At 35.6% G+C, this 22,380-nt stretch overlaps 1 protein-coding gene across 1 annotated transcript in view; it reads right to left on the bottom strand.

Moving 5' to 3' along the window:
• LOC149571994 (beta-glucuronosyltransferase GlcAT14A-like) overlaps positions 1–22,380 on the bottom strand; it is a 63,797-nt gene that overhangs the window by 24,328 nt on the left and 17,089 nt on the right. The window contains exons 2-3 of the mRNA XM_089813363.1: positions 15,071–15,146; positions 14,804–14,919 (exon numbers count right to left, since the gene is read on the bottom strand). Coding sequence (XP_089669489.1) covers positions 14,804–14,919; positions 15,071–15,146 — 192 coding nt within the window. The remainder of the gene's footprint in view (positions 1–14,803; positions 14,920–15,070; positions 15,147–22,380) is intronic.

The following is a 22,380-nucleotide window of genomic DNA, read 5'->3' as shown; positions in this document are numbered from 1 at the left end:
ATTCTTGAGGATAGACTAATATTCTAATATTCTTTTGTCATGGCATCTCTCCAAACTTGTTGATTGAATGGCTCCTCAAAGCTAGAAGGCTTAGGCTCAATGATGTGACTCATTCATGTCACATGTCCAAGAAACTTTTACAATCTCTTTCTTTCTCTAAAGGTGCCACAAGGAGCTACATACTCTTTTGTCTCTTGCATGGTATGTCTGGCCCATAGAGATCTCTTTCAATCTATATCAATATTACTTGGCCCATCAATTGGTTCTATGGGATTCTGGTTTAGAATACCCTCTCTGAATCTTTGTAGAATGATCAGGAGAAATATCCATATTCAGAGATATCTCTTGTTCTTCATTGTCTATCTCCAAGTAAGACCTTTTTGATCTTTTGAAGGTTCTAGTTTAGATCTTTTATCTTTAGGTACATGAACATAAATAAGACAACCAAAAATTCTTAAATGAGTAACCTCAGGTTTCACACCTATGAAAGCCTCTTCAAAAATCATGTATTTCAATATTTGATGAGAGCTTTAGTTCTGAACATACATAGCAATTCTAGAAGCCTCTGCCCAAAGAAAATTTTGTAGATTTTTAATCGTGAATCATAGCTTTGGCTACCTCAACCATGGATCCATTCTTCCTTCCTACAACTCCATTTTGTTGAGGGTTGCACGGAACAAAAATCTCCCTCTTAATCCCTACCTCAATGCAGAAATTTTGGAAACCTCTAGAAGTGTATTTTCCTCCATTATCAGATCTTAGAACCTTGATCCTTTTCCCAAACATCTTTCCAACTTGAGCTTTGAATTCTTTGAACTTATAAGGAACTTCTCTAGACTCCTTTGATTTCAAGAAGTTAATCCAAGTCTTTTGAGAATAGTAATCGATGAAAATCACAAAATACCAAAATCCACTCAGAGATGCCACAAACATTGGTCCACATAAATAAAAATAAATAAGATCTAAAATTCTTTTTGATCTACTTCAATATTGTGAAAGAACCTTTAATATTCTTTCCCATTGTACATCCTTTGCAAATGCCATCATGTTCCTAACTAAGCTTCAGTAAACCAAAAACCATTTTCTCCATAAATGGAAGAGCTTTGAAATGTAGAAGAGCAAGTCTCATATGCCATAGCTCACTTGAATTCATGGAGACATACAATAAAACTTCAATTGGATGAATAGAAAGTTTGTATGGACTCTCTTTTGATGCTAGAGTTCTTCAACCAAGCAAGAACTTTGCCTTCAAAAAATGCAACTTGATACCTTTGTCCTCCAATGCTGAAATTGAGACAAGATTTCTTTTGGTTCTTGGAACAAACAAGACATCACTCAAATGATGATGGATGCCAAAATTTGAATGAAGAAAAGTGGCCCCAACACCTTTTATTGAATAACAAGCATCATCCTTGATTATCACTAGTAAGTTGGTTTCTCTTTCTACCTAGTCAGAAAGAAGCACTCAATATCCTGTAATGTAACATGAAGCGCCACTATCAATCAACCAATTGTTGTTGTCAATTGGAATGTTGCTTGAAAGAGCTGAGATGAAAAGAAATCCCCTTAAGTTGTCATCAGAATCCTTTTGAGGTGACACCTCATCAACATTTGCAATAGAAGCTTGTTGTTTTGTTCTTGATGTACAATTTCGATAATAGTAACTAGACTTGTCGTATTTGAAAAATTGAATGTGAGAAAGATCCTCCTCCTCCTTTGGTTCAAGAGCTGAATCTGAATTTCTATCTCTATTCCTCTTGAAATTATCTTCTCCCCCTTCTCTCCATCTCTTCCTGCACATTTGAACAGCAAGAATATAAATTTCTTCATTACAAGAACTTTGTTTATTTCCTCTTGCTGTCAACTTGGATTCCTCTTGAATACAATCAACTCTAGATGATCAAACTTGGGTATTTTAGATCTTCCACAAATGCCTTGGCTAAATGACTCCCAAAATTGAGGAAGACCATTCATTACCACCATAACTAGGTCTCTATCTTCAAATATATCTCCAATGGCATATAACTAATCTTTCAACTCAATAAACTTCATGAAGAAGGAACAGGCTGAATCTCCTTTAGCCATTTTTATATGGTGAAGTTTTTGCCTCAAGGCAAGAGCTCTGCTGGCATTGTTGATCTCATACAGGTCTTGGAGAGTCTTGAACATGACTTTGGCTGACTTCATCTTGGATATAATTGGCACAAGATAATCCTTCACAGAATCTATCAGGAACTTGCTAGCTTTAATGTCATTCTTCTTCTATTGAGTTTTCTCAGCCTCATTGGATGGCTCAGCCACATTATTCTCCACAAAGTCTAGAAGATTATTTTCTTCCAATGTAATAGGAACTCTGAATTTTCAAGGGGGAAAGTTCAATCCACCACGAAGCCTATCTTCAACCATGAGCCCATACACCATCTTCGATGCTTAGAAAGACTTATTTAGACAAGGAGAAGAGAAGAAGATTTCGCTGCTTGAATGAATCTGATCCTAATCTTGCTTATACCTGCTCTGATATCGTGTTAATTTTTTCTACCAGATATGAAAATAAGCGGCAAAAACAAAATAATAAACTCAAGGCACAACAAATACCCTAGAAAACCAAGAGCTTTGTAATTTTCAGTTTGCAGATCACACAGCCATCCCCTATTGTTTAGAAGAATGGAATATGGAACACCTTACGGAGAAATTAAATATCTTTTGTACTGCCTCACATAGTAAGATTTCTCTCTCAAAATCCATCTTGCTGGGATGGGAAAAAGGACCGCCACACTGGTGCCTCAAATACGGTATAGGATGGGGAGGACCCAATCGTGCAGTGAGATACTTAGGGATTCCATTTGCTGTTAATCCGAACATTAATGATATGCGGATGTGGACTAAGGGGAAAATTGCCAAGAAGTTGAGAAAATGAATTGCTGACAACCATACCATGGCTGGCAGAGTAGAAATTTGTCAGAAAATCCTCTCTTATTATTCCATATATTTATCTTCTGCATGGCTTTTCAATCAAAAGATTATCAGAGATTTCATGTGGTCAGATGGTAAAGGTAATAAGAAATATCATTCAGTTTGTTGGGACTGGTGTTCAAGAAGCAAAGATTTAGGAGGATTGGGGTTGAAAGACTTAAGAATGCAAGGGATTGCACTTGCTATTAGATGGATAGCTAAAGCTATACAAGCGGATGAACCCCAGAAAGTTCTTGTCAGGAATAACTTATCCAGAGCCCATCCTACCAAAGCTAAATTCCAAAACTGATTTAAATATATCAGACCTTCTCACCTTAAACTGCAATGTTAGCGTGGGTGGATCCAATGTATTTAAATCCATCTGGAGAGCTGGAAATATGTCAGACACCTCTTTGGTGGTAAGAAGAGATATGAACAAGGTAACATCAGAGCTCCATCTCGTGGAATCTAATGCATGATGACAAACACCTAGCTTTTGTTCAAGGTTGCTCTGCTAGAAGATGGGCAGAGAAAGGTATTGTCAGTTTCAAGGATATAATTAATGGCAGCTCCCTCGTTCAGTGATCTGAGCTTAAGGAGAAATATAATATACCAGAGTCACAATGGAGAACTTTTACCATCTTGAAACGGTGCACTCGGTATATATTTTTTGGATAAAAGGTTGTTGTACCAAAGAATCCTATTCCTTCCAACCATAGTTGACATAATCACTGAATAATCAGCGATTTGCCACTAAATGCCGAGTTTTTTACCCAGGCAAGTTGTTGGCAGATTTAATCGCGGAGTAAAAACTCGCCCTTTTTTGCATTTAATCACCGAGTAATCGGCGAGTTTTTAAAAACAACTTGCTGTGTTAGAAGACGGCAGGATAAAGGAAAAAAACAATATCGTTTTGTTTGCCAGTTAATTCTCTACATTGGGAGGCATTTACATATATCTAAACTCAGCTTGTTTCTTTTGTGTTCTCTTTAATTAACTCATAAAAAGCATCTTCTTATTGAAATTTCAAATGTATTTTTAATCAAATTTTAGCAGTTTTTGTAGGTTCCTGAGTTTTCCCGAGTTTTTTTAATAAAAAAATGGCCAATTTTTTCCCGAGTAAACTTTTAGGGGCTTGGCGAGTTGTTGCCAAGTGAGAGTTTTCCAACTGTTTTGACCTGACTCCACTCCCCTCCACCTTGTCAAATCCAAATACGTTTACTCCCTCCTTATTCATAATCTTGATATCCTTAGCCATCTCAAACTTAAATGGAACCTCCAATATAAGCCATTTGACTGGAATAAGATCCTTTCAAACTTGTTGAAACATCCTATTGAACCTAAACTGTATTGTTTCTTCTATTGTTGCTTTGTTGATTTTCGCAAAGCTTTCAATTATGTTCCTAGGGTGGCCCTATTTGAGAGACTTAGGGAGATTGGTATTTCTGAGATGCTTCGTATCTCTATCATGAGATTGTATGAGACTATTGTTGTCAAATTCCAGACTCCGGAGAGTTTCTCAGATCCGATCCATAGCACTATTGGGGTTAGGCATAGATGTCCTCTCTTGCCTACTTTATTTGGGTTGTATATTGATGAACTTGAGGACTTTCTCTTGAAGTCTTCGCTCTCGGGTGATGGCTGCTATCTTCATCAGGTTCTAATTTCTATCCTTCTTTTTGCAAATGATGTGGTTCTCCTTGCTTCTTCTCCAGATAGATTGCAGAGACTTCTTGATGGTCTGGCTTTATTTTGTGATTAGAGACAGCTTCTTATTAACTAGGGTAAGACTCGGATCATGGTCTTTAACTGTTTAAAGACCTCTCATCTTCACTTTATTTTTCAAGGCCAGGAGATTGAGATTACTTCATCCTACACCTATTTGGGGGTCATGTTTTCTGGTCCGCATTTTAGTATGAGACTTGTTATTCAGCCCAAAGTTAATAAGGGTATGGATTCACTTGCTTTGCTTGAGGAACAGTGTTTCAAACATCACTTCCAAGATACCTCGTCTAAGTTATCTCTTTTAGACATTTTGGTACGACCGACTGTCCTTTACCGCTCTGTGGTTTGGGGCCCTTCTCTTCTTAGCTCTAACTAGGCCTCGATTGAGCGGATTCAAACTTTGTTCTTGAGGCGCATCATCAGATGTCACAGGTTCATTCCTCACAATATCATTTTAGCCGAGTTTGGTGTTCATCCTTTCAAACTCGCGGCCATTTCTGATTTGGTCGGGTTCCTTCATTGTCTTCGTGGGTTTGCTGATATTGTTGCGGATCAGAACCGCTACTCCTACTTGGCTTACTACTCTTCTATCTCCATTGCGGCTGCTAAGTCTAGTTCTAGTTCTCACGCGCGTTGTTGGTATGCACAGGTTTCTTCTCTGCTGAGTTCGATCGAGATTGGCATGGATCATCTCCCTCCTTTTCAGTTCTCTTTGGATGCCCCTGCTCATCTTCTCCCCTCTCAAAAGGAGCTGTATGAGCATGTTTGTCTTGATATCTATAGACTTTACATTTCTACTACTTGGGTTAACCCTCCTGGCAGGGTGCGTCCACGTATGATTTTTTATGCGGAGCACTTTCTTGAGGTATCTGATGGGATCATTACCCATCCTTGCTATCTTTTACGAAAGTGGTCCCATGCCTTGTGGATCTCTTTAGGTTCTTTCAGAGTTGATTCCCACTGTCTTCGTGCTCAAACTAATCATCATATTGATTGTGGGGAGCAGATCTGTTTGCTTTGTACTTTGGGGGAGGTGGAGAATGAAGCTCATTTCTTTTTCGATGACCCATCTACTATGAGATTAGAGGAAGATTCTTTTGTTTGTTTAGAGATTGCTTTTCTCTACATGACTTTTTCAGCTACTATGATCAAAGATGTCTTGCTCTTTATATTCGAGAGGCCACCACGCTTCGTTATAGCACGATCCAGTCACTGCTTCTCCACCGGCACTCATCTACTCAACTCAAAACTGCCTTTTTCACACCATTATCCCCTTTGCGTGGTGTGAAAAGCTCTTCCAGCTCTATTCAGGCTAATGGGTTTTCTAGATGTGTCAGATCCCGTTCTGACTACTTGCACCAGCGATGCTCTTCTAGGAGTGATCAGAGACAGGGCAATGATTCTTCGCATCGGCAGTTGTTTCATTCCGTGACAAATTTCTTCTCGCCCAAGAAAGATTCCTAGCGCTTTCTTGGTCTCTGTTCTTTATTGTTATTTCTTTGGCTGTTTTTGTTTTGTTCGGACATCTTTGTATGCTCCTGCTGGGGTTTCCTTTATTGCTGTAATCTTTTGGTCTTCTGTTGGACATTAATATCATTATCTTATCTTATCTGGTGTCTCTTCATGCACAAATTACCTTTAAAGTCGAGAGGAACCTAATATCTGATCTGTTTGAAGAAACTTTTAATCTGTCTATCATGTGTTCTTTGATTGCATCTTTGCCAGAGAAGTTTGAAATCTTTTTTGGTTTGAATCTTAACAAAAATTTATCTTTTGATAACATTATCACTGGTTCTTTTGACAATAGCAGCAAATGGTGTAACATCTTTTGGTCTATTCTTTCATCTGTCTTATTATGAAACATTTGGAAAATTGGAAATAATGATGTTTTCAAGGGCAGGCACCTTATTGAGTCTCTGCGGAGACTCAAATATACTGATGTTGCATTGCAGGTTACAGCCATCATCAAGATGAAAGAAAGCAAATTCCTTCAGATTCTAAAGGAAGGAAAGGCAATGGTGGAGAAGGAGATAGCACCTGGATACACAACCATCAAAGACAGAGACGAGTTTGACATCACTGTGGCAAAGTTCATCCAGCAGCTAAAGGACAGTGGTAAATGGAGGAATAAAGAAGTTACTGGAAGTGCTCGCAGACAGGAGCAGTTCAGCAAGGAGTCTGATGTTTTCATTAACCAACATGTTTCTCCCATTAAAATTTTTATATTACTACCTCTGATTCCAGCAGTGATCTCCCAGATTATGTAGTAGATATTCTGGACTTTGAATTGTATTCCTAAAGGTTAAAACTATGTTGTACTTTTTGAACTCATCATTATTTCCGTTTATAACTTTATATTTTGATATTGGGGCTTGGGATCATCATGGTGTACCCTCAGTAGTCATCATGGTGTACCCTCAGTAGTCTGAGCAGGGTTATACTCCTGTTAATCATGGATGCTTTGTTTTTTTGTTTTATGATAATCAATAGAAAAATACCCTGGAAGAGCCTCCAACTTGAGAAAGAAAAACCCAGCCACAAATATATCACTTGCATATTTTAATATTTGAGATGAGCAGAAGACTGTCTTACAATGCCCAAATATTAGGCCAAACTGAAGCAATGAATCATAGCACTTCTGAATATGCGGACAAAAAATGAATAATCCATCACCACCACGCACCCATTTAAGGAATATCAATCAGCAAAATGAATGTGAATGTCTACTTGACAAAAGAACTTTTCTTGATCGTGAAGAGTTGGACTCTTCATTGTCTTGGCAACGAAGAGTCCAACTCCTACACAATAAAAGACAACATTACAGTTGAAGTGTCTCCTGCTGCAACTTTATGTCAGCTCCTTAGCTGTAGTGTTACAAGGTGAGACAACATCTGGGATGATTCAGCTTTGATATGATATAATATGAAATGAAGCATCACTCCACTTGAATTGGCCATATAATATATTAATTTATTTCAAATACAGGAGAGAAAGATAACTCCTGCCACTATAATATCAACAAACCTTTCATTTATCTCAGTTGGACATTGTTTTGTGCATCTGCAGGTTCTGGTCAAGTGTTTTCAGCCAGAGACTATTTAAAATATATTGATGTTGGCAGAGACCCCAATGAAATAGTTAAAAACCAGAATAAGAAATTGTATTGGCAATGCACAAATAAATAGAGTTTTTAAAGGCACTAAAAATAGCATGAACCAAAAAGCAAGGTTGTCTAAACAGAGACAACTTCTAAAACTATACCAAATTAACAATGTTAAGGAATGTTCTCATAATCCACATGTTATTACCATTCCAGTCCCAGATCTAAAATGATTCATTAGGAGAGAGATTTTAATTCAAAATTACATTGTTTCAGATTGTTGAGAGTTAAGAACATTTAGATACCTATATTTTTTTTAACATATTCCCTGTGGGCTCCCCAATTTTCTTTAGAAAACCTTATTGCAATACTCAATGTAAAGTAGGGATAGTATCATTCACACTGGGAATGAGAAGAGGGTCAAAGATTAAGTTCCCTTCTGCTGATGACTTCCAATATTTATACCCACAAGTACAGAATTTTGGATCCTTGAAAAGCTCCCCTAAATCTGCATATCAAAGATTTTCATTTTAAAAAAGCAAGAGCCTACAACACAACAGTAAATTGTGAGCCTCTTATTTGGGAGGTCCTGGGTTTGAGTCTAGTCAAACTTAACAAATAATTATAATAATAATTAATCTTGTCCTCGGCCTCTTACCCATCAAAAAAAATGCTTTTCATTTTAAAGCATCCACACTCTTCCTTCCATTTCATCTCGAGGCAGCTTCTTTTTTTTAAACTTGCATTGGCCAGTTAAGTTCCTTGTGTATTTTGTTTGTGAGTTAAAATGTTACATATTTTATTTCTGAGATAAAAAAATGTTGGATTTTTTGCCACTCATAATGTAGTAAAAAAATAATTATTTTTTAATTAATTTTCCCATTCTGATTTTGGGGTCAATGTCAGTTAAATGACTTGAGGATAAAAGTGAAATGTGCAGTCAAATTGGAGGATTAACAGGGTTAAGCACACAGATTGAAAGTTCAGTTGGAAATGCTTTGCTTTTTAACTGCCTTTCAAAGATATCGATTCAATATTCTGTTAGTGTTTAGTAGCTTCAGTTGGATAAACCCATGAGACTAAACTGAAGATATATAAATTATATATTTAAGATTATATATATATATATATATATATAATTAAATAATTAATTGTTATATTAATTAAATAATAATGAATAGATATGCCCCATAAAGGGACATGTCTCTCCATGTGTTTTCCACAATATAAGAGAGAGATCACTGCTCTTGAAAGCATATAACGAAGAGGCTATGTTAATACATTTGCAGTGATCCTGATAAATCAACATGGTATCAGAGATAGACTGCAAATGTAAGAAAATTAGAGATAAAGATAATGTGAAATACACAGGCTTGTTTGTGGAGGAACAAATTGTGACACATATGAAAAGAAAAACCACCGCATAATAAAGCAAATGGGCCCATGTCATCAACCTGGTAGTCAAAGAAAGTAAGTTTTAAAACAGACTATATATTTCTGCAAGACCGAATATGAAGAAGAGGTACAACACCATGCAGCTAATCCACACAAGATTGGGAAAGAAGCACATTCCTCACATTAAAGAGGTGATCAAGCAAAACAACAAACAGACGAGCAGCTGCATGATGTCTTTACTGACAAAACGAAGCTTTAGAAAACGGGTTGTATGTGTGACTAATGGATATCTGTAATAGAGCATACATTTTTTATGAATTGCACCATAACTAACAAGAAGATGAGATGCCGTGAATGGAGTGTGATGCATTTTTTTTGAAAAGGTAGAGAAGGAAGGATAGCTGTTGTAGGATGGTGATGCATTGTTAGGATCAACTGCTGTTAGGGTTTTTTAAGAAGTCAAACTCCCACAGACACGTCAGCACAGCTCCTCTTTTCTAGAAGTGACCGAAAGAAAAACAAACAAAATGAAGAAAATTAAATAGGGTGACTCTTTTATCAGTCCCACCCATTAATGGATAATGAAGATGCCCGAATGGAAAAAAGAATGAAGTGCAATTTAAAAGTGGAATTGAATTAAGAGAAACAAAAATACATCGAATGGGGACTAAACCAGTTATCGAACCCATTACCACTGTCAGATATAGAGTAGAAGGTGAGACAAGATTGTCCATGTTAAGGAAGGAATCTACGAGTCTTGGGAACGATACCCCATGCAAGTCCAACATCAAATGAATAGGCACAGGAATTAAAAGTATGTTAGGGTGCAATCAGGTTACATAGGCTGTACAAGTCACCAAGGGTGGACCCACCGCTAACTAGACTATAAGAGGACTGATATGGAGGTGTCCTCCATATCAATTCGGATGAAGTTGTCCTCCCAACATTGTCAGTCTTGATTCACCCGCCATTGGAGGAGATTTGTCTTGGTGGGCAGCTAGTAATTTGCCTAGGATTTAACCCCATTCTTGAGCACCACATTTGGGAGCAATGTTCAAGATTATTGACTTTGTCGCACACTTGACATCATTCCTTGGAGTAGCAGACAAATCAGACCTGAGTGCATCCAAGAAGAAAATTTTGACATCTCCATGAAAAGTAAACTAGTTGCAACAAAATGAATTAAGAGATAAGTATTTTTTAATTTAATGCTCTTGAATAATGACCATGAATCTTTATGTAGTTAATTCTTACTATAACATTAAGCGAGAAAATATTGCATGCTTATATCATTGATATTTCCCCTCAAGATGGTTTATTTATGAGTTATTTATCTCTTCAAATGAAATGTCTTCAGGACAGATTAAGAAGGGAGAAAGATCTTGATGCTTGCAGTCATAAGATCAATGGATGAAGAATTCTTGAAAGAGAAGAATTTCACATTTAGAGGGAGTCTAATACATCCGTCAGAAGGAGCAGATAGAGGATCTGTTTCAGTTGATTTTTAAAGATCTTGATCATTATCAGAGTCAGAGGAAGTTTTGACTTCATGTTAACTTTAGATGTCATGTGTGACGGCATGATTTTGATGGGCTACCCCCTGTGTACATCATAAGGAAGTGACAACTTCCAAATGATTATCACTTGTATTTGCAGAAGTTATTGAAAGGTGATGAACTTACAATAACTTAAATCATGATATACATTTTATGTAAACGTTGAAATAGATAATGATAAATTATATCTTGTAAATCAACAATTAAGTGTTAGATGTCATTCACTTGACGGTCTATGAGTTGTTTGTATAGATATATGATAGGTATTTGGTGAATATCATGTGTTGATATTCTACAGGCCATTACCTTATTGAGTACTTGGTGAATATCATATGTTGATATTCTATAGGCCAATACTCAAAGTATTTGGTGAATATCATATGTTGATATTTTGGAGACCGATACTCATGATATCAAATTTGATATCAAAATGGTGGATATATTCTAATCAAAGATATCATCAAATTTTGTCATTCTGTATATTATCAATGGCATAATATCTACGTGTTTATCCTCCCTAGGTAAGAGGGAGTGTTAATGTTTGGTAGCTTCAGTTGGATAAACCCATGAGACTAAACTAAATATATGTGTGTGTGAGTTTATATAATATATAATTGTTATATTAATTAAATAATAGTGAATAAACATGGCCCGTAAAGGGACATGTCTCTCCATGTGTTTTCCACAATATAAGAGAGTGATCGCAGCTCTTGGAAAACATATACCAATGAGGCAATGTTAATACATTTGCAGCAATCCTGATAAATCAACATATTCTAAGGGACCATTCAATGAGAAAAAAACTTCACAAAATTTTGCAGTAACTCTTGACAAAAACAAGGCCCATAATTCAACAGGGAATCAGCATTGGAAATGCAACATTGGCAGCCTTAAATGGAAGGGCAGCCTTACAGGAGTTAATGTACACCTCCTAGATTTATCTAGTAAAGAAGTTGGGCCTTGTTCTAAATGATAAAATTGAAAAGAGAGCAGGAATTATTAGATGACATAATGCAAGCATCTCTGCACTATCTAAAACTTTCCTAGGGCTTCTGGGCATAATTCTATAACTGCAGTTCACCCTAGAGATGAGTGCAAAGGAAACGGGGAAATGTAAGTCCAGCAACAACCCAAATCACAATTGTTAAATGGCCAGGGGCTGCAGAGGAGACAGATGATGCCATTAACAAAAACAATTGGCCAACAAGATTCCATATCAGATCATTTGATCTCCTTATTTCAATATGGTTTTCAAGTAACCATGCAAAGAAAGTCCACCATATGTGCCTCCCTGCAATAACAAAATTAAGAACCACCATCTTAAAATTCATTATTCCAAGGTTAATGATGGAGGAGATGATCAAGAGTGACACATAGGTACTGCAATCTCACGGATGGGTGGATGGAAATTAGACGCACTCCCTTGTTTATAAGACAGACATGTACAAAATGCCCTTACTTCCCCTGGGTTGTTGATCCTTCTGTAAAGCCCAAAAGCAAGAGTTTTCATTTCCAGATTTCGCATGACACCACAAGAAGGTTGGTGTTTCTGCTAATGCAGCTAGGCATAGGTACCAGAATTGTGTGCAAGGCAGCAAAGAAATTATTTGAGGCTACTTACAGACACATTACTAGCCAATATATTGTATGCATGCAATGAACAATGCATTCAACAGCACTGAGCATAGATAGCTCTTTTGAAAGGCAGAATCCCTCAAGCCAATTAACGTCCATTTTGCATCTTACTTCATTTTATGACAGAAGGCTTGAGTTGCTTAAGACCTTGCAATGAACAACTCTAAAATGAGCAAATTTACATTGGAGCGGTCCAAGATAGATAGGATAAAGAGAATGAACTATGTGGTGGCCAAAGAAACATTTTGTCAAATGTAAGATACATCATATCCCTAGTTTTTACGGTCATCTAATATAAGGCTCTAACATTCCTATCCTTGGAGAGATCTTTGCATGTATGGATAGCATTCTCAAACAAATGAAGGCCATGATTCCTCATAGAAATCTCACATCACAATCTTACAGTAAGAATGTTCAACCCATCATTCAATTAAGTTAGGCCATATCAAACACCCCCTTGCACATGGCTGCATATGAAATGAATCTGCAATGGTTTGTGTAAAACCCTCCTGAAGTTGTTTTACTGGTGACCAGGATGTTCAGTATGGCACAGAAGATGCTGCAATAATCAAATCTGAGTGGAGTAAATTTTCTTAACTTGATGACTACAAGAGTTTGATGACCACAAGAGTTTCACAAAGATAATCTGTCAGAATTCAACACAAGACAAACCTTCTTCAATCTGAAGAATTTGTTGAAAACCCTCCTAAAATTGTTCTTTTGGTGACAAGGACATCGAAAAGTGTTAAGGAATCTAGGATCTGAGATAGAATTTTATTTATTTATAATTCAGTTATCAAAGATTCACTATAATGGAGTACTTATATGTAAACACATGACTGCAAGAATGTATATGCAATGTTTATATTTCTCTGAAATTCTAACCTGTGATAATACTAACAATCTTCAATTGATATGACTGCAGATATAGAGGAGATAATCGCTGATGATTGCGGATGCAATGGATAGTACTATTTCCTTGTGATTGATATGTTTTCCGTTGCATTTGAATCACTATATATACAAGGTTGAATAGTCATGTCATCGTAGAGACATGTCTCTGCGGGACGTGACATGATTCATAACAAATCACAATTAACACACCATTTGTTAACACCCGAACCTAAACTGGGCAATATTAAATGCAGGCCCGATTACATTAACTTGGGCGTTCATATTAAACACAAGCCCGATAATATCCTGGGTGATCATGGTAACACAAATTGCTGTTTGATCTGGGCAATACAAGGAAGCCATTCGATGATATTATTGTCATGAATCAATGTTCGATTTAAGAGAAAATAATCACAGCAGCATATATGTATATATGCAGCCTGATCTGGGCATGATCACGAGGTATTAGATAGCTTGTGATATCAGTATGTGGAGGAAATCAAACACATGAATATATGTATGTATATGTATATACAAATGCATACGTACATGTATGTGTAAAGTTGTAAACCTGTTCCATATACTGATATCAACTTTATCAGATCCAACTGAAGCTATACTTTAACAAAAAGTGCATTGTAAGATGCTGCAATAAAGACATCTGAGTGGACTAATTTTTTTTTAACTTAATTCAAATTCCTACAAGACTTCGGCACATGACAATCCATTATGCTGGTGGCAACATATATGGACCTTCATCATTGGTATGTAAACTCACATTCACCTCCTTTCAGTCCTTTCAGAACTTCCTAGTTCATTAGTTGCTGAAAGAAAATGACCAATGAATTTCTTTATCCACTCTATTACAAGTACAAACTTACCTTTAGGAAAGGATAGAAGCTTGGTGGAGAACAACTTGCATTTAATTAAGTCATAAAACAAATGAGTACAAGGAGAGTCCAAAAATACAGTGAATTGTTGCATAAAGTATCTTCCATCTTATTGGTGGCAAGACAAATGAGTACAAGGAGACCTCGAGAATTGAGCGAAATATAGAATCTGAGAAGCCATGGCAGATCAATGAGGCCCAGATCATGCAACCAAGATTGGTTCAGGACCTCTTGCAAAGGAGCCAAATGATTCTAATAAATCTAGTGAGGAGAAATTTTTGAAATTTCAATTTGATAATGAGTACTACACTACTGAGCTTGTTGCACAGTGAAATCTAAGTATTCTAATTTTAGCATTACTGTTATGATTTTCAGCTTGAAAATTAATCCATCATGTGATTCTACAGTTGTGTCTATATTCTGTGTTCCATACACTAATTCATGCTGCCTGTCTTTTGCAAAACTAGCAGTAAAGTGCGTTCAATTTTTCTAGCAATAAGTTGCTTTACTAACAATTAAGCACTGTTCAAATAGAAATTGCCATGAAGATAAAAAAACAAAAGTGAAATCATAATATATAGAAGAAAATAATAGTGAAATGGATTCCAGACTTCTCACAAACAAGAAAAAAAATTGTTAAGGATATGGTAAGTGACCTGTAAAAACCCTGTAAGCATCTGGCATCTGTCGTTTCTGTGAAGCATAAACAATTTCACTCTTCCTTGATAAATACAAACCAGGATCAATGATGATGGGCTTTCCCCTCTGATACCTGAAAAGGCAAACTATATTTCAAAAAACTTACTTTCCTTTCCTAATTTTTAAATAAAATGAATGAAACATGATCTCCAAAAAGAATCTCCGGTCTGATGTATCCTTTGAAAATGAAATGCAGGTTTGAACACCCAATTTGTATTACATACTCTTTCCATCCAAGGTCACTTGTGTGGTCAATGAAGTTCAGATCCCTTGGTAAAACTGATAGTACATGAAGTAAATCTGCAAAAACCAGGAATAAAATAGAAATGAGCATAGTACATGAAGTAAATCTGCAAAAACCAGGAATAAAATAGAAATGAGCACAACCGAACATAGAGAGGACAATACGACACTAATTGCCAACACCAACTATACACTTGTAGCTATACTAGACAACAATATTCAAAATCCATCAATGGGAACCAAAATATGGATACTTCTGGTTATCCATGAGAACAATCTTTCGTAGTTCAGAAGGGATATTAGAAAACCCGTTGTTTCAATTCTGCTCCTATTTGACATGTTTATTTTAATCTGAAAAACTGGATGAGTCATGTTTGGTCTAATACTCACATTCCCCTTAACTTGTCATGTTCCCCAAATACCTCAAGAATAATCCTAGATATCAGAGTATTTAATGTCAGTGAAAAAGGCTATTCTATGGAATGGAGAAAGCGTAATTAATCTAGTGCAAAAATTACCATATCACATGTAGGATTCAGCCCTATATCGAACAGCCTAAGCTAGTGATTTCAACTTAACCCCACTTGAAATCTACCCTAACTTGCAAGATTTGAATTCTAATTCTAATTCGGCAATTGTAAAATTTGGATGAAGTTTGGTAAGGGTAAACATTCAAAATACAAATTGACATATACTTGCGTTAAATAAATTTATTTATTTTTAAATATAAGTCATCTATCCAAAAAAAATACATAAGTTTAAAATTGAATTTAACTACCTCATTATTATTTCAAATCAAACAATATTATATTAAATATCATAAAATTCAGATGAAGTTCGGCAAGGGTAAAAATTTGCCAAAATTCAAATTTCACAGATGAAGTTTGACAAATGCTGTGACTTAGAATCTACCCATCCTTCAATACAATATGCATTTGCATGTCAATGATCATATCGATTGCCACTTACACAGACATGCACTTCTAGTTCAGGGCAAAACTATCTGTTTCCTAACTTCCTTGGTATTTGATGCTAATGCGTATCCCAAGTGTTAGCTTGAGCCATCCAGTGTACCAGCTGTACTGTAGCATCATTTTCAGCATCGGCACATCAAATCCTGTAGAGTTAAGAGATAGTTTACTGTTTACTGTTTCGCTCATATTCACTAAAAATAATGATGCCAAAAGGCTAGCCAGTCTTAGCTAAACTAAATCACTGATACTGCATCAACCTTCAATCTGTAATCTAACCATGTAGTTGACCCGTGTGTGTCAACCTCCATCAAAAGAGATGACTTCTTATTGCATGTGGAGTTGAAGTGTGGATCAAAAGTTGATGATGAGAAGATTCTTCTCAGTATATTTAATACAGAACGAGGACAAAGGTAAACAATTAGAGAGAACCCAAGAATTTGCAGATTACCTTGAGAAAGAAGATTGACCACATCCTCTTTGACTTGTAGCCTGAGATCATGTGTTTCTTATTATCTGACGTGCATGTGTTCATTTGGTAAAATTATCTACAGATGTTTTTGGCTCCCTGTTATAATGGAATAGAATCAACCAATGACCATTAAACCATGATAAACCTGCCTATTAGAGTTAAATCTCTCTATTTTTGTTTCTCTTTTCCATAAATTTACTTCTATTTCTAATGGTCACTCTTCTTCTATGATTCCATATTCTCTATCTGTTCAATATGGAAACTTCTTTCTCTCTTCAAAATTTTCTATCTCTCTTTTTGTTTGTTATAAAAACATTCTTGTGTATTCTTGTATATATAGATCATTTATGATCTCTATTTAATAACACATTCATTATTTTTACCATAATATAGTACCAGAGTTATTTTTTTGAAAAATAATAATTTCATTATTGAAATTTTTTGAGTTATTTTTCGGTTTTGAAAATCTTTATTTCTTCATGAAATCTTAGACTCCAGATTTTCAACAACCTTGGCCTAGGTGTGTTCAAAAATTTGTTTGTCGGGATTTTTTCTCCAAACCTGACTAGGGTTTTAGCGTCCTCATTCTGGGCAGCGTTTTTGGTTTGGAACCTGTTTTTGGCATTGTTTTTCCCAAGTTTTTTCAGTGCCTGTTCTTCTCCTAGCTCGTGTTTGTTCAAACAAGTCTGTCAGCTCTGCCTAGTCACTTTTTTAGGCACAATCTTCCCCTCTTTTCATGGTTTTATTTCTGCACATTGCCACCATTTGACTGGTTTTTTTGCTCATCATTTCTATACAAATCGCAGCCATTGTTGAGGTCTTTTCAAACTGTTTTTTTCCTGCATATCTACTGTTATTGGCATTCTCTAGAATTTTCCTACATCCTTGTCTTTGATCTGTGGCCAACAGTTTCATTTTCCTCCTTTTTACAGCAAACCTGCAATTTCTTGTTTTTTACTAAAATGGAAAGGATTTCTTTCAAAACTCTCAAGTGCTTTGTTGTTTGAAAAAAAAAATTGTTGAATCTTGGTAGGTTTTTGCAAATCGCTACTAGATCGGTCTCTGTTTTTCTAGGTGCATCAGTTTCCATGCCTCAATTTTTGAGCCAGCAGATTCAGAAGTTAATTTTACATCCTTTCTGGGTTTTTCGAGCTCTCTTCTAGGTGTCCTCTCATTTTTTGAAGGTCTTCCGTCAATCTGCCTCAAAGTTTGTGCCCTTTCAGATATTCATTTTTTTTGCATCAAAACGTGTCATGGCATCTCTCACCGATCTTCTCTTGCAAAGCAGTCAGCGATTCAACGGAAAAAACTACAACACCTAGAAGTAGAGAATGATGAAGATCTTCGACTATTGTCACCTTGAGGTGCTTGTTTTGAGTATTGACACTCGTCCTACCGCAGCCAATGCTACCACAAACCAACAATGTAGTACCTACAAAGTGGATTCCCTTGCAAAAAAAAAAAAAATTGTTTTGAAGTTAGACTGACCATTAAGGGAGGGCATTAGAGTTAAACCTCCCAGTTTTTGTTTCTCTCTCTTCCGTAGATTTACGTCTATTTTTAATGGTCACTCTTCTTCTATGTTTCCATATCCTCTCTCTATTCAATATGGAAACTCTCTTTCTCGCTTCAAAATGTTTCTATTTCTCTCTCTTTGTTTGTTATAGAAACATTCTTGTGTATTCTTCTATATATAGATCATTTATGTTCTTTGTTTAGTTATACATCATTATTTTACCATAATACTACCTTCTGTTGTGAGGTTCTCACATCATTGCCCCAACAAAATTTTGGGGACCCCCTTCTTTTTTTCCAGTTGCCTTAGCAAATTTGGAGTTGCCCAAGGGTTTTTGATTTGAAAATTTTACACTTGGATGCCTTCAGGCCAAGAGAGATTTGATTTGATTTGTTTTCACCCGGTGCGAAACTTGATTTTTCAGTACATGTAATTTTATCCTTAGGCCAAACAGATTTCAAAAACAACACTTTTTTGATGGTTTGAACGATATTTGGCAAGATATATTGCAAATTTTGGACTTAGATGAATTTTTTTTTTTTGAAAATTTGGAATAATTGTATAAGCTTGAGCATTTTCAAAATGATTTTTTTTAGATTTACTCATTTTGGAAACTCTTGAATATTTTTTTTTTGGTGAAAAGGAAATTTCCTTTTGATAGTGAAATTGAAATTGGATTAAATTGCAAAATCTAATTAATTTGGTTGAAATTTTGCCTAAAGGATTTTAAAAATGTTAAAAGAAATTAGTAATTTGGAATTGAAAATTGATTTTGGCTTACTAAATTCGATTTTAATGATATTTTAATTGCCAAAACATTATTAAATGAAAATTTTGGCATCTTCTAAGCTTACCTTGCTTTTATTTTGCAACTTTTGATCAAAACTAGCAACTAAATGGGCCAATTTCACTATAGAGCTAAGTAATTTTAATGTTGTATTTAGATTTGGGCCATTAATTATGGGATTAACTTAATTTTGTTTTCCCTCCAGGCAAGTCGGCCCACTTGGCGAGGCAAAAAGTGTGGTATAAGAGGGGCTTTGTTACATCCCAAAAATTTGACCTAATTTTAAAACTTGTTCATAACCGTTGGATTTAACAGATTATTCTTTAATGATCATGTGAAATAAGTAGTTATTTATATACGTTGTATTAACTATTAATGAAGATGGTCGTTAACCATTAACTGTTATTAGATGATTAGCAGTTGCTTCATTTGAAATTATGATTAATAATTTAAAGTCTTTTAAAATGTTTATATGAAATTATTATAGAATTGTTATTATGGCGGAAGTGTTTTCATGGGTGATTGCAAGAGAAGATGAAAGAGGGGAGGCATTGCTAAACGGGATCATCAAAATGGGATGCTCGCTTAGTTCAGTCATCGGGATCAACAAGTATGACCTTAAACTTCTTTGGATAGGACACAACGACTTGAACACAGGATATATTTGTGGGACCCGCATGAGCTATTAAGAAAATAATCTAAGAAAGCATAAAATAATCTAATTAAAATATAAAAACATAACTCAAAGGGCACCATTATATTATAATAACTTAATAAAATGATGTCACCCCATTGATATACTTACATAAACGTATGTAAATATATATTATAATAAAAATTGAATTATAATTTTTCCAACCTTTTATTTTCCCCTTTCTTTTCAATTGATTTAACACTTGGCAATTTGAATTGGCATATAATCTTTTAAACTAGTGGAAGCTAAGAAGTCATGGCTTGTTCCTTTATATGGAAGACGTGAGAGGAGTCAGGATCATATTTTTTCCACACACTCGGCTATACATTTCTTATTCTCTCTGCCACCCTCAACACCTGACTGCCTTGCTATGGTATGATAACATTCTACCTATACACCCGATTGCCATAACCCGACTCTTTTCCTCATTCTATCATATATTCTCCATGCTCTTAGCTCCGGTTTTCATAGCCTTCAAACCTCTATCAACTCGGAACCTTCTGCAGATATAAGTGTTGACATTTTGTGCATGTTGCCACACATATTTCTTTCTTTGGAAGTGAAGCTGCCTTTATACTCTGAGAAATCGACTGAAGAAGGGCAAATCTCTAGTGCCCAACAAATCTCAGGCAACTTCGGATAATATACCAGGTCATGTGAATGATCAATCTTTCCATGTTGCTAAATTTATTTCCTTCATAATTAGTAAAGCTTTCCAATTCCATAACAATAGATTGCACGCTATATTCGATCTTGAATAATCATACGAAAACATTGTTATGATTCATAGTAAAGTACCAAGTGATGGAATCATAAAAAATATTTAGCCAATGGAAGCTAAAATACAGAGAACTTTTGTAAGTATTTAATCACAAAAATGTGAAATGCTAAAAGCAACCATTTGTCATAAATTAATAGAGCCAATTGCTCTAAGAATTCGGATCACCTAGGACACACTGGTTGTTTAGCCATGGAAAAGGTGAAGAGGTGAAATGAAATCCTGCAAGGATAAAGAGAATAAAAATCAGACTTGATATTTCAAAATAAAATAAATAGATCTTACTTGATAGCTCATGCTCATCCCTATAATGAGACCTGTTGTCAAATCGAGCGATGGTAATCGGGTCAATGAACCCATCTGAAATCCTTGGCCAAGGTAGTTTAAGGCATGGTTGCCATCTAATGATCTCTTGATGTCAATAGCGCCAGTTATGCAAGCATGTTCGTTTCATAACTGTGCAGACATTCTAAACATCAAGATGCTCAGGTGGCTAGACTAAGAACATCCCAAGCCCGATCCCGAGGTAGGGAGGGTCATTCTAATTTAATAGAATGTGTGGGGATAAGTATGATCCGAGGTTGGGAGGTTAAGCCTATGTTAATGGTTCTCCTCTCACCAAAGTCAAGGCTTGCACAACCAGCAAAAGATCCTCCGAATGAATCTTGGATTGTTTTTCCTTCTTTCCTTGTTAAGCATTACTTGTATGAAGAAAGGATAGTCGATCTTATTATTTCAATTGATCATAATCACTATTATTTTCAGTTGATTGTTTAATTAGTTATTACAGTTGATCATAAATACAATTATTTCCAGTTGATAGTTTAATTAGTTATTACAGTTGATCATAACTATAGTTACTTCCAATTGATCGTTTAATTAGTTATTACAGTTGATCATAAATACAGTTGTTTCTAGTTGATCATTAAAATTAGTTATTTTAGTTGATCAAGAATACAATTATGTTTAGTTAATTATTAACCTAGTTATTTCAAATGATTATTGATACAGTTATCTTCAGTTAATCGTTAAACTAGCTAATTTCAAATGAACATTGATATGGTTATGGTTATTTCAGTTAATTGCTAAAAACTATTAATGTCATAGGAAAAGGAATTCAGTTATCTATTTATGAATGTTGGAAATTCTTTGTTTAAACCGTCTTGTTTTCGATATGAAAAACCGTTTGTTACAGGCTTCCCCTCCTCTTATTTCCTCATTCCTTTTTCCTCCTCCTCCTTCGATATGCAATTTTCTTCGAAGGGAGGCGAATTTCTTGCTTGGGGGATTTTTGGGGCAGATTCTTCATTTCTTGGCAGCATTTTTATCCTTCTTGCTTGGGCGAATTTCTACCCAACTTGGGTGATTTTTTTGAAGTCTGATTTCTCCATATTTGGCAGCAATTTCTCCTTCCATAATTTGGCGATTTTATTTGGTGAAAGGACAATGTGATTTAAAGTCTGATTTTTGGCAAGTGTGGGCGATTTCAAGGAAGTCCAAATTCTAATTTTTGCATTGAAATTTACGAGATCTGATCCGAACTTGAAGAGGGCCCGGTTATTGGTAAAGACAGATTTAAGGTAAAATTCTATTCATTTTTAGAGATGAAGATTGGTTTTAAAGGTGGATTCTATTCCTTGTTCTTGCTTGGTTCGTTTCCCTTTTTTTTTTCTTACACTCATCATCCACCACTTCATCGTTCCATTAATAGGCTAAAGTTGGGAGATATAAGTCTAGATTTCATAATAGAACACTTTGAGAGGCAGAAATAAGCTAGACCACCCTAGGATTGAAGTTGGGAGATATAAGTGTACTCTATCCTAAGGTAACGAAGAGGCAGAAATAAGTGATAGTCCCACCCCTAGAATTAAAGTTTGGAGATTGATAAGTGTAGAGATAGGATTTGGAGAGGCAGAAATAAGCTAGATTCCATCGATAGAAAGAAGGTTGGAGATTGATAAGTGTAGTCCATATCATTTAGAACAAAGGGGTAGAAATAAGTGTTTAAGTTGGTAGATGTTAGTGCAGGCAAGAACCCAAAGGGAACAAATACCAAAAAAGACAAAAAAGACA

Source organism: Cupressus sempervirens, chromosome 2, assembly GCF_028749045.1.
Source record: "Cupressus sempervirens isolate cs-2001-9-10 chromosome 2, ASM2874904v1, whole genome shotgun sequence".
Taxonomy (NCBI): domain Eukaryota; kingdom Viridiplantae; phylum Streptophyta; class Pinopsida; order Cupressales; family Cupressaceae; genus Cupressus; species Cupressus sempervirens.
The sequence above is the reverse complement of the archived record's forward strand: the minus strand, read 5'-3'. Positions and strand labels throughout refer to the sequence as shown.